The following is a 13,015-nucleotide window of genomic DNA, read 5'->3' as shown; positions in this document are numbered from 1 at the left end:
CCAGCCTCACAGAGAAGGACCTCCCACTCAAGTAAGACTCAAACCACTTCAAAGCAATCCCCCTGACACCCAAACAGGTTTCCAAGCGAGATAAGAGAGTTGCATGGTCCACTGTGTCAAAAGCAGCAGTCAGGTCTAAAAGCACTAAAATAGCAGAGCTTCCCGCATCAGCTATTAAAAACAGATCATTAAAAACCTTAAGAAGTGCAGACTCTGTACTGTGAAACGTTTTGTAACCCGACTGAAATGGGTCTAAAATGCCATGTGCATCTAAAAACGGCTGAAATTGAGCAAGCACGCATTTCTCCAAGATCTTGGAAACCAAAGGAAGCTTAGAAATGGGCCGATAATTTGCTAAAGTCACAGGATCAAGGCCAGGCTTCTTAATCAGAGGCTCAACAACAGCATTTTTACAAAAAGTGGGGACAGTGCCAGGGACAAGACTACTGTTTATTACCTCGCTCACAAAGGTGCCAATGGTGCCCCAAACCTCTTTAAAAAAGTGAGGAGGAACTGGGTCTGTAGGACTAGTAGAGGCTTTGAGTTTACTTACAATCCCAGTAAGAACAGCAAGTGGCACAGGCTCAAACTGGCTAAATGCTGCCGTACATGCGCTGCCCCTGGGCCACAAGGTGAAGAAGGCGAAATATTGGTCCTTATCGCAGCAACCTTATCATTAAAAAAGGAGAGAAATCTCTCACAGGTTTCACTGGTTGTTTCCAATGCAGTGGAAGGATTAGGATTAAAAATAGAGTTCACAGTTTTAAAAAGAACACAGGGTTTGTTAACACTGTTGGTGATTAAGTCAGATAAATATTTTATTTTCTCTGCTTTAACCACACATTGATAGTTCCTCCCGCTATCTTTAAGAACCTGGTAAAAAAACCTCCAGCTGGTTCTTTTTCCACCTCCGCTCCGCCCTCCGACACTCACGCCGAGCTGCACGTGTAGTGTCATTTAGCCAGGGCTCCTGCCTGGACTTTGGGCGCATGATTTGCAACAAATCCTGGCTGTCTAAATCTGTTCGTTCTCCGCTGGATTTATAAAATTGTTCAAGGACTGGCACATCCCTATCTAGCTGACCTAATTAAACCCTATGTACCGGCCCAGGATCTGTGTTCTCAGGATGTAGGACTACTTTGTGTCCCTAGGGTGAATAAAAAGTCTATGGGTCACAGAGCTTTCTCTTATCGTGCCCCTGTTCTGTGGAATGATCTCCCTGCATGAATAAAACAGTCAGATTATGTAGAGACTTTCAAGTCCAGACTTACGATGCACTTATTTTCCCTTTCGCATGGCTACCATACTGGCATAGTACAACCCCTATTCCAATGAAATTGGGATGTTGTGTAAAATGTAAATAAAATATATAATGGAATACATTGATTTGCAAATCCTTTTCAACGTATATTCAATTGAATACACCAAAAAGACAAGATATTTAATGTTCAAACTGATAGAAAAAGTAAGTCCCTTCGGCTGCTCCCTTGTTTTGTACTCGGGTTCGCCACAGCAAATCCAAGGTGGATCTGCATGTTGAATTGGCACAAATTTTACGTTGGATGCCTTTCCTGATGCAACTCCACATTACATGGAGAAATGTGGTAGGGGTGGGATTCAAACCGGGAACCTTCGGCACTGAAACCAAGTGCATTAACCACTTGGCCACCATCCCTACTGTTTTCTGTGCAAATATTTGCTCATTTTGAAATGGATGCCTGCAACACATTTCAAAAAAGTTGGGACAGGGCAACAAATGACTGGGAAAGTTGATGAATGCTCAAAGAACACCTAATTGGAAACAGGTGAATGTCATGATTGGGTATAAAAGGAGCATCCCCAAAAATCTCAGCCGTTCACAAGCAAAGATAGGGTGAGGATCATGACTTTGTGAACAACTGTGTGAAAAAATGGCCCAACAGTTTAAGAACAATGTTTCTCAATGTTCAATTGCAAGGAATTTAGGGATTCCATCATCTACAGTCCATAATATAATCAGAAGATTCAGAGAATCTGGAGAACTTTCTACACGTAAGCGACAAGGCCAAAAACCAACATTGAATGTCCGTGACCTTCGATCCCTCAGGCGGCTCTGCATGAAAATCCAAGATCATTGTGTAAAGGATCTTACCGTGTGGGCTCAGGAACACTTCAGAAAACCACTGTCAGTTAACACAGTTCGTCGCTACATCCACAAGTGCAAGTTAAAACTTTACCATGCAAAGCGGAAGCCATACATCAACAACATCAGAAATGTCACCACCTTTTCTGGGCCCGAGCTCATTTGAAATGGATAGACGCAAAGTTGAAAAGTGTGCTGTGGTCTGATGACTCCACGTTCCAAATTGTTTTTGGAAATCATGGACAGACAAAAGAGGAGAAAGACCATCCAGATTGTTACCAGCACAAAGTTCAAAAACCAGCATCTGGCTTGCCTCTACTGGTGGTTGGCTCTCACTGCAGTACTGTATCACTTCCTGTTCCGGAGCACAGCGGTGTTTTGCTGTATCTGTTAGCTGTTTAATCTGCACAGTTAGATTGATCTAGATAACTAGATAACGATTTGTTTCACAGTGTAATCTTCACGTGCCTTAACTAAAGCACTCCCTCTGCTGAATCACCTCTAAATTATTTACACATTATTCACTTCGTGCGTTTTTAGGAATCCGCTAGCTTAGCGCAGCTACTAGCTCTTAGCCAGTTTAGCATGGCGGCTTCTCCTGTCTCTCCCGCACTTTTCTGCTCTGGGTGTGAAATGTTTAGTTATTCCTCAGCCTCCTTTAGCAGTAATGGTACTTGTAATAAGTGTAGCTTATTCGTAGCTTTGGAGGCCAGGCTGGGCGAATTGGAGACTCGGCTCCGCACCTTGGAAAATCCTACAGCTAGCCAGGCCCCTGTAGTCGGTGCGGACCAAGGTAGCTTAGCCGCCGTTAGTTCCCCTCCGGCAGATCCCGAGCAGCCGGGAAAGCAGGCAGACTGGGTGACTGTGAGGAGGAAGCGTAGTTCTAAACAGAAGCCCCGTGTACACCACCAACCCGTTCACATCTCTAACCATTTTTCCCCACTTGGCGACACACCCGGTTATTGGCAACTCTGTTTTGAGAAATGTGAAGTTAGCAACACCAGTAACCATAGCCAATTGTCTTCCGGGGGCCAGAGCAGGCGACACTGAAGGAAATTTGAAACTGCTGGCTAAGGCTAAGCGTAAATTTGGTAAGATTGTAATTCACATCGGCAGTAATGACACCCGGTTACGCCAATCGGAGGTCACTAAAATTAACAATGAATCGGTGTGTAACTTTGCAAAAACAATGTCGGACTCTGTAGTTTTCTGTGGCCCCTCCCCAATCGGACCGGGAGTGACATGTTTAGCCGCATGTTCTCCTTGAATTGCTGGCTGTCTGAGTGGTGTCCAAAAAATGAGGTGGGCTTCATAGATAATTGGCAAAGCTTCTGGGGAAAACCTGGTCTTGTTAGGAGAGACAGCATCCATCCCACTTTGGATGGAGCAGCTCTCATTTCTAGAAATCTGGCCAATTTTCTTAAATCCTCCAAACCGTGACTATCCAGGGTTGGGACCAGGAAGCAGAGTTGTAGTCTTACACACCTCTCTGCAGCTTCTCTCCCCCTGCCATCCCCTCATTACCCCATCCCTGTAGAGATGGTGCCTGCTCCCAGACCACCAATAACCAGTAAAAATCTATTTAAGCATAAAAATTCAAAAAGAAAAAATATAGCACCTTCAAGTGCACCACAGACTAAAACAGTTAAATGTGGTCTATTAAACATTAGGTCTCTCTCTTCTAAGTCCCTGTTAGTAAATGATATAATAATTGATCAACATATTGATTTATTCTGCCTTACAGAAACCTGGTTACAGCAGGACGAATATGTTAGTTTAAATGAGTCAACACCCCCGAGTCACACTAACTGCCAGAATGCTCGTAGCACGGGCCGAGGCAGAGGATTAGCAGCAATCTTCCATTCCAGCTTATTAATTAATCAAAAACCCAGACAGAGCTTTAATTCATTTGAAAGCTTGACTCTTAGTCTTGTCCATCCAAATTGGAAGTCCCAAAAACCAGTTTTATTTGTTATTATCTATCGTCCACCTGGTCGTTACTGTGAGTTTCTCTGTGAATTTTCAGACCTTTTGTCTGACTTAGTGCTTGGCTCAGATAAGATAATTATAGTGGGCGATTTTAACATCCACACAGATGCTGAGAATGACAGCCTCAACACTCCATTTAATCTATTATTAGACTCAATTGGCTTTGCTCAAAATGTAAATGAGTCAACCCACCACTTTAATCATATCTTAGATCTTGTTCTGACTTATGGTATGGAAATTGAAGACTTAACAGTATTCCCTGAAAACTCCCTTCTGTCTGATCATTTCTTAATAACATTTATATTTACTCTGATGGACTACCCAGCAGTGGGGAATAAGTTTCATTACACTAGAAGTCTTTCAGAAAGCGCTGTAACTAGGTTTAAGGATATGATTCCTTCTTTATGTTCTCTAATGCCATATACCAACACAGGGCAGAGTAGCTACCTAAACTCTGTAAGTGAGATAGAGTATCTCGTCAATAGTTTTACATCCTCATTGAAGACAACTTTGGATGCTGTAGCTCCTCTGAAAAAGAGAGCCTTAAATCAGAAGTGCCTGACTCCGTGGTATAACTCACAAACTCGCAGCTTAAAGCAGATAACCCGTAAGTTGGAGAGGAAATGGCGTCTCACTAATTTAGAAGATCTTCACTTAGCCTGGAAAAAGAGTCTGTTGCTCTATAAAAAAGCCCTCCGTAAAGCTAGGACATCTTACTACTCATCACTAATTGAAGAAAATAAGAACAACCCCAGGTTTCTTTTCAGCACTGTAGCCAGGCTGACAAAGAGTCAGAGCTCTATTGAGCCGAGTATTCCTTTAACTTTAACTAGTAATGACTTCATGACTTTCTTTGCTAATAAAATTTTAACTATTAGAGAAAAAATTACTCATAACCATCCCAAAGACGTATTGTTATCTTTGGCTGCTTTCAGTGATGCCGGTATTTGGTTAGACTCTTTCTGTCCGATTGTTCTGTCTGAGTTATTTTCATTAGTTACTTCCTCCAAACCATCAACATGTCTATTAGACCCCATTCCTACCAGGCTGCTCAAGGAAGCCCTACCATTAATTAATGCTTCGATCTTAAATATGATCAATCTATCTTTATTAGTTGGCTATGTACCACAGGCTTTTAAGGTGGCAGTAATTAAACCATTACTTAAAAAGCCATCACTTGACCCAGCTATCTTAGCTAATTATAGGCCAATCTCCAACCTTCCTTTTCTCTCAAAAATTCTTGAAAGGGTAGTTATAAAACAGCTAACTGATCATCTGCAGAGGAATGGTCTATTTGAAGAGTTTCAGTCAGGTTTTAGAATTCATCATAGTACAGAAACAGCATTAGTGAAGGTTACAAATGATCTTATGGCCTCAGACAGTGGACTCATTTCTGTGCTTGTTCTGTTAGACCTCAGTGCTGCTTTTGATACTGTTGACCATAAAATTTTATTACAGAGATTAGAGCATGCCATAGGTATTAAAGGCACTGCGCTGCGGTGGTTTGAATCATATTTATCTAATAGATTACAATTTGTTCATGTAAATGGGGAATCTTCTTCACAGACTAAGGTTAATTATGGAGTTCCACAAGGTTCTGTGCTAGGACCAATTTTATTCACTTTATACGATTCCCTTAGGCAGTATTATTAGACGGCATTGCTTAAATTTTCATTGTTACGCAGATGATATCCAGCTTTATCTATCCATGAAGCCAGAGGACACACACCAATTAGCTAAACTGCAGGATTGTCTTACAGACATAAAGACATGGATGACCTCTAATTTCCTGCTTTTAAACTCAGATAAAACTGAAGTTATTGTACTTGGCCCCACAAATCTTAGAAACATGGTGTCTAACCAGATCCTTACTCTGGATGGCATTACCCTGACCTCTAGTAATACTGTGAGAAATCTTGGAGTCATTTTTGATCAGGATATGTCATTCAATGCGCATATTAAACAAATATGTAGGACTGCTTTTTTGCATTTGCATAATATCTCTAAAATTAGAAAGGTCTTGTCTCAGAGTGATGCTGAAAAACTAATTCATGCATTTATTTCCTCTAGGCTGGACTATTGTAATTCATTATTATCAGGTTGTCCTAAAAGTTCCCTGAAAAGCCTTCAGTTAATTCAAAATGCTGCAGCTAGAGTACTGACAGGGACTAGAAGGAGAGAGCATATCTCACCCATATTGGCCTCTCTTCATTGGCTTCCTGTTAATTCTAGAATAGAATTTAAAATTCTTCTTCTTACTTATAAGGTTTTGAATAATCAGGTCCCATCTTATCTTAGGGACCTCATACTACCATATCACCCCAATAGAGCGTTTCGCTCTCAGACTGCAGGCTTACTTGTAGTTCCTAGGGTTTGTAAGAGTAGAATGGGAGGCAGAGCCTTCAGCTTTCAGGCTCCTCTCCTGTGGAACCAGCTCCCAATTCAGATCAGGGAGACAGACACCCTCTCTACTTTTAAGATTAGGCTTAAAACTTTCCTTTTTGCTAAAGCTTATAGTTAGGGCTGGATCAGGTGACCCTGAACCATCCCTTAGTTATGCTGCTATAGACTTAGACTGCTGGGGGGGTTCCCATGATGCACTGAGTGTTTCTTTCTCTTTTTGCTCTGTATGCACCACTCTGCATTTAATCATTAGTGATTGATCTCTGCTCCCCTCCACAGCATGTCTCTTTCCTGGTTCTCTACCTCAGCCCCAACCAGTCCCAGCAGAAGACTGCCCCTCCCTGAGCCTGGTTCTGCTGGAGGTTTCTTCCTGTTAAAAGGGAGTTTTTTCCTTCCCACTGTTGCCAAGTGCTTGCTCACAGGGGGTCATTTTGACCGTTGGGGTTTTTCCGTAATTATTGTATGGCCTTGCCTTGCAATATAAAGCGCCTTTGGGCAACTGTTTGGTGTGATTTGGTGCTATATAAATAAAATTGATTTGATTTGTGATGGTATGGAGGTGTGTTAGTGCCCTTGGCATGGGCAACTTACACATCTGTGATGGCACCATCAATGCTGAAAGGTACATCCAGGTTTTGGAGCAACACATACTGCCATCCAAGCAATGTCTTTTTCAGGGACGTCACTGCTTATTTCAGCAAGACAATGCCAAGCCACATTTTGCACGTGTTACAACCATATGGCTTCGTAGTAAAAGAGTGTGGATACTAGACTGGCCTGCCTGCAGTCCAGACCTGTCGCCCATTGAAAATGTGTGGCGCATTATGAAGAGCAAAATACAACAGAGACCCCAAACTGTTGAACAACTGAAGTCATACATCAAGCAAGAATGGAAATGAATTTGACCTACAAAGCTTCAACACTTGGTGTCCTCAGTTTCCAAACGCTTATTGAGTGTTGTTAGAAGGAAAGGTGATGCAACACAGTGGTAAACATACCACTGCCTTTTTGAAACATGTTGCAGGCATCCATTTCAAAATGAGCAAATATTTGCACAAAAACAATAAAGTTTATCAGTTTAACATTAAATATCTTGTCTTTGTGGTGTATGGAATTGAAGGTTGAAGAGGATTTGCAAATCATTGTATTCTGTTTTTATTTACATATTACACAACGTTCATTAGAATTGGGGTTGTATTTGCATGTGTATTTGCGTGTGTATCTGAATGTGTATTTGGGTATTTGCGTGTGTATTTGCGTGTGTATATGCATATGAAGTTGCATTTGTGTGTGTTTTTTTTTGGGCAGCCGGTCTGCTCTGTGCCAGCCTGATCCCGTCAGATCTCAGAAGCTAAGCAGTACAGGATCTGGTTAGGACTTGGATGGGAGATCTCTTCTGTGTGTGTTTCTCCGGGTAAAACTGGAGTTGCATCAGGAAGGGCATCCAGGAAAACTTGTGCCAATTACCAATGTGGATCTGGTTGTATCCACTGTGGCGACCCCGAACAAAATCGGGAGCAGCCGAATGAACAACAACAACATTTGGGTGTGTTTTTGCATGTGTATTTGTGTGTAATTGGGTGTGTGTGCGTGGGTATTTGGGCGTGTATTTGGGTATGTATTTGCGTGTGTATTTGTGTGTGTCTTTCTGTGTGTATTTGCATGTGTATTTGCATCTGTTTTTGGGTTTGTAATTGCGTATCTATTTGGGCATGTATCTGTGTGTATTTGAGCGTGTATTTGTGTCTGTATTTGGCATGTATTTGCGTGTGTATTTGGGCGTGTATTTTTGTGTGTATTTTGGCATGTATTTCTGCGTGTATTTTGCCCTGTATTTGGGTGTGTGTGTGAGTGTATATTTGGGTGTGTATTTTGGCGTGTATATTTGCACGTGTAATTGCGTGAGTATGTTGGTGTGTATATTTGTGCGTGTATTTGCGTGTGTATATGCATGGGAATTTGCATTTGTGTGTTTCTGTGTGTGTTTTTGCATGTGTTTGTGTGTAATTGGGTGTGTTTTGCGTGTGTATTTGAGTGTGTATTTGGGCATCTATTTGTGTGTTTATTTTGGCGTGTATTTGGGTGTATTTGTGTGTGTATTTTGGCGTGTATTTGGGTGTGTATTTTGGCGTGTATTTGGGTGTATTTGGGTGCGTATTTGGGCGTGTATTTGCATGTGCATTTGTGCGTGTATTTGTGTGTGGATTTGAGTGCGTATATTTATGCGTGAATTTGCGTGTGTCTTTAGGTTTGTATATGCATGTGTATTTGCTTGTGTATTTGGGCTTGTATTCTGTATGTGTGTGTATTTGCATGTGTGTGCATGTGTATTTTGTGTGTATTTGCATGTGTGTGTGCGCTTGTGTTTTTCCATGTGTATTTGGGTTTGTATTTTGGTATGCATTTGTGTGTATTTGCCTTTGGGGGTGTATTTGCATGTGTGAAGGCGTGTGTATTTGTTTGTGTATTTGCGTGTGGATTTGGACGTATATTTGGGTGTGTATTTGTGTGTGCATTTGCACGTGCATTTGCGTGTGTGTGTGTATTTGAGTGTGCATTTGTGCATGTATTTGCGTGTGTATTTGGGTATTTGTGTGTGCCTGTGTATTTTGATGTGTATTTGAGTGTGTATTTGTGTGTGTAGTTAGGCATGTACTGTATTTTGGGTGTATTTGCATTTGTAATTGGGTTTGTATATGCATGTGTATTTGGGTGTGTATTTGGGTTTGTATTTTGGTGTGTATTTGCCTTTGGGTGTGTATTTGCATGTGTATGCATGTGAATTTTGTATGTATTTGCATTGTGTATTTGCGTGTGTATTTGGGCATGTATTTGTGTCTGTATTTGGGCGTGTATTTGAGTGAATATATTTTGAGTTGTGTGTGTATTTGTATGTGGATTTGGACATATATTTGTGTGCGGATTTTAGCATGTATTTGGGCGTGAATTTGGATATGTGTGTGTGTGTGTGTGTGTGTGTGTAACTGGGTGTGTATTTGGGTGTGTATTTGCATGTGCATTTGCGTGTGTGTGTACCTGTGGATTTGGGTGTGTATTTGCACATGTATTTGCATGTGTGTATGTGCGTGTATTTGTGTGAGTGTTCTGGTGTGTATTTGGGTATTTGCATGTGTGTGCTTGTGTTTTTGCATGTGTATTTGGGCTTGTATTTTGGTATGAATTTGTGCGTGTATTTGGGTATTTGTGTATGCCTGTGTATTTGGATGTGTATTTGCGTGTGTATTGGGGTGTGTAATTTTGTGTGAAGTTAGGCATGTATTTGCGTTTGTATTTGCGTGTGTATTTGGGCATGTATTTGTTTGTGTATTTGCATATGTATTTGTGTGTGTGTATTTGCGTGTGTATTTGGGTATTTGTGTGTGCCTGTGTATTTTGATGTGTATTTGAGTGTGTGTATTTGCGTGTGTATTTGGGTATTTGTGTGTGCCTGTGTATTTTGATGTGTATTTGAGTGTGTATTTGTGTGTGTAGTTAGGCATGTACTGTATTTGGGGTGTATTTGCGTTTGTAATTGGGTTTGTATATGCGTGTGTATTTGGGTGTGTATTTGGGCTTGTATTTTGCTGTGTATTTGCCTTTGGGTGTGTATTTGTATGTGTATGCATGTGAATTTTGTGTGTATTTGCATTGTGTATTTGGGCATGTATTTGTGTCTGTATTTGGGCGTGTATTTGGGTGAATATATTTTGAGTTGTGTGTGTATTTGTATGTGGATTTGGACATATATTTGTGTGCGGATTTTAGCATGTATTTGGGCATGAATTTGGATATGTGTGTGTGTGTGTGTGTGTGTGTGTGTGTAACTGGGTGTGTGTGTGTGTGTGTGTGTGTATTTGTGTATTTTGGCAGGTATTTGGGCGTATATTTGCGTGTGTATTTGGTTATTTGCATGTGTGTGTGCTTGTGTTTTTGCATGTGTATTTGGGCTTGTATTTTTGGTATGCATTTGTGCGAGTATTTGCATGTGTATTTGGGTATTTGTGTGTGGATGTGTATTTGCGTGTGTAATTGTGTGTGAAGTTAGGCATGTATTTGCGTGTGTATTTGGGCGTGTATTTGTGTGTGTATTTGCATATGTATTTGCGTGTGTGTGTGTATTTGCGTTTGTGTATGTATGCGCCTGTGTATTTGTGTGTGTATTTGGGCATGTATTTGCGTGTGTATTTATGTGTGTAGTTAGGCATGTATTTGGGTGCGTATTTGCGTTAGTATTTGCGTTTGGGCGTGAATTTGGATGTGTGTGTGTGTGTAATTCGGTGTGTGTGTGTGTGTGCGCACGCGTCTGCGTACCTCAACCTCCCACAGGGCGTTGGAGCTGGTAGCTGACGTCGCCGACTGTCTCAGTGTGGTTCGCAGGAAGACGTGCAGTTTGCTCTTGTACTCATCACACGTCAGAAACTTCTCCTGTTCGGCATGAAACAAACGCACCACGTCGCCCTGAGGAGGCGGAGTCACAGAGTGAGGAGGCGGAGTCACCAAGTGAAGAGGCAAAGTCACAGAGTAAGGACGCAGAGCCACCGAGTGAGGAGGCAGAGTCACCGAGTGAGGAGGCAGAGTCACCGAGTGAGGAGGCAGAGTCACCGAGTGAGGACGCAGAGTCACCGAGTGAGGACGCAGAGTCACCGAGTGAGGACGCAGAGTCACACATGTGACTCTGACAATATTGGGGTTTATTTTCATCTACAGGGCGAAGGGTGCATTGGAATAGCATGTACTCATTGGGGCACCCAGGGGCCTATTGAAACGGGCCAACTAGTAACATATCACTCCTGAAAATGATCTTTGGCTTTTCACGTGAGGTGAATCTGCCCTATGATTGGATTTTGGAAAACCATGTGACGGTGAACCAATTCCGATTGGACACTCACATTGTGCATGTCATCACACAGCTTTCATGAGGAGTACAAATATGGTTGATGGCTGGCTCGAAAGTCCACAGAGTTAACGTTACAGCAAAAAAAAAAGTAAGTTTCTATCTCATATCATTAAAAAGTTATTTATAATTTAGCAAAGCTTGGTCTTAGCCGTCGTATACGATGGCGTCGGCCCCAGAGGGTTAAAAACCTTCATTTACTCTGTATGTTGTCAACAGGCCAGATTAAAAAAAAAAAACCTTCATTTACTCCATGTGCTGTCAACAGGTCAGATTAAAATATTATTATTACTTAGTAATAGTACTAGTAGTCGTAGTGCTTTTTGGGTGCGGTGACTCACTCCATTGAGGACTTCATTATTAGTAGTAGCAGTCATAGTAGTAATAGCAGTAGTAGTAGCGGTATTTTGGGGTGTGGTGACACACTCCACTGAGGATGTCATTATTAGAAGTAGCAGTCATAGTAGTAATACTAGTAGTAGTAGTAATTTTTCGTCACTCCATTGAGGACTTCATTATTAGAAGTAGCAGTCATAGTAGTAGTACTAGTAGTAGAAGTATTTTTGGGTGCAGTGACTCACTCCTTTGAGGACTTCATTATTATTAGTAGTAGTAGCAGTAGTAATGTTCAGAGCTCTGCCCTGAACATCTGCATATATTAACTTCCCACCTACATCATAGCACCCCCAGTGGTAATAGGAAATATCCTATTTATACTTTAACAGGTACTGATGTCACACACTTAACCCCATCAACTTAATTCCACTTCTAAAACATGCAGAACAAGTTACTGAACATGATGATTGCCATGAAGCTACGAGTAATGGCAACCATGTGACGGCGTGCCGAATATCGATCCTTCGCCATGAAATTCCGTTCTTCCTTTTGATGTCTTTAATTTTGTCATATCATCATGAAAATTGATACACAGATCAAGCACAACAACCTCTTACAATTCATAGGGGCGTCGCCCATGGGAAGGGCAAAATGCCCTTGCAACTTTCAAAAAACCCTCCCCATAGGGTTTTTTTTGGAGTAGGTAGATGAAAATTGGTACACGTGTGACTTGCACAGATGAACAAAAAAGTCTCCTGCACCATTGGTCTACTCCAGGCAGGAAGTCGGCCATTTCCACAACTTACATTTGAATGAACTCATCCTAGGGATTTCATCCAATCATCTTCAAATTTGCTACACATCATTATGACCCTATGCTGATAAGAAGTTATCAAAAGAATTTCTGTAGGTCAGAAAGGCGTGGCTGCTACTGTTCGTCAAACTTTGGCGAGCGTTTCAGAGCATGCCGTTTTACTTTGAACGGTTGTCACGCCCACATACTTCATCAGATTCTTCATGACATGAAGAATCCTTGCATGACATGATCAGGGATCTGTCCTGAACATCGCCATATCTTAACTTCTCACCTAAGTCATAGCGCCCCCCAGTGGTAACAGAAAATATCCTATTTAAACTTTAACATGTACTGATGTCACATAGTTAACTCCATAAACTTCATTCTACATCTAAAACATGCAGAACAAGATGGTGAACGTGTGCGATGAATGCCATGAAGCTATGGGTGCCAAGTAATGGCACCCATGTCCGAT

At 41.5% G+C, this 13,015-nt stretch overlaps 1 protein-coding gene across 1 annotated transcript in view; it reads right to left on the bottom strand.

Moving 5' to 3' along the window:
• Positions 1–13,015, bottom strand: part of itpr3 (inositol 1,4,5-trisphosphate receptor, type 3) — a 230,263-nt gene that overhangs the window by 132,686 nt on the left and 84,562 nt on the right. The window contains exon 6 of the mRNA XM_034171879.1: positions 10,826–10,972. Coding sequence (XP_034027770.1) covers positions 10,826–10,972 — 147 coding nt within the window. The remainder of the gene's footprint in view (positions 1–10,825; positions 10,973–13,015) is intronic.

The sequence above is a fragment of the Thalassophryne amazonica genome, chromosome 6 (assembly GCF_902500255.1).
Source record: "Thalassophryne amazonica chromosome 6, fThaAma1.1, whole genome shotgun sequence".
NCBI classification, from domain to species: domain Eukaryota; kingdom Metazoa; phylum Chordata; class Actinopteri; order Batrachoidiformes; family Batrachoididae; genus Thalassophryne; species Thalassophryne amazonica.
The sequence above is the reverse complement of the archived record's forward strand: the minus strand, read 5'-3'. Positions and strand labels throughout refer to the sequence as shown.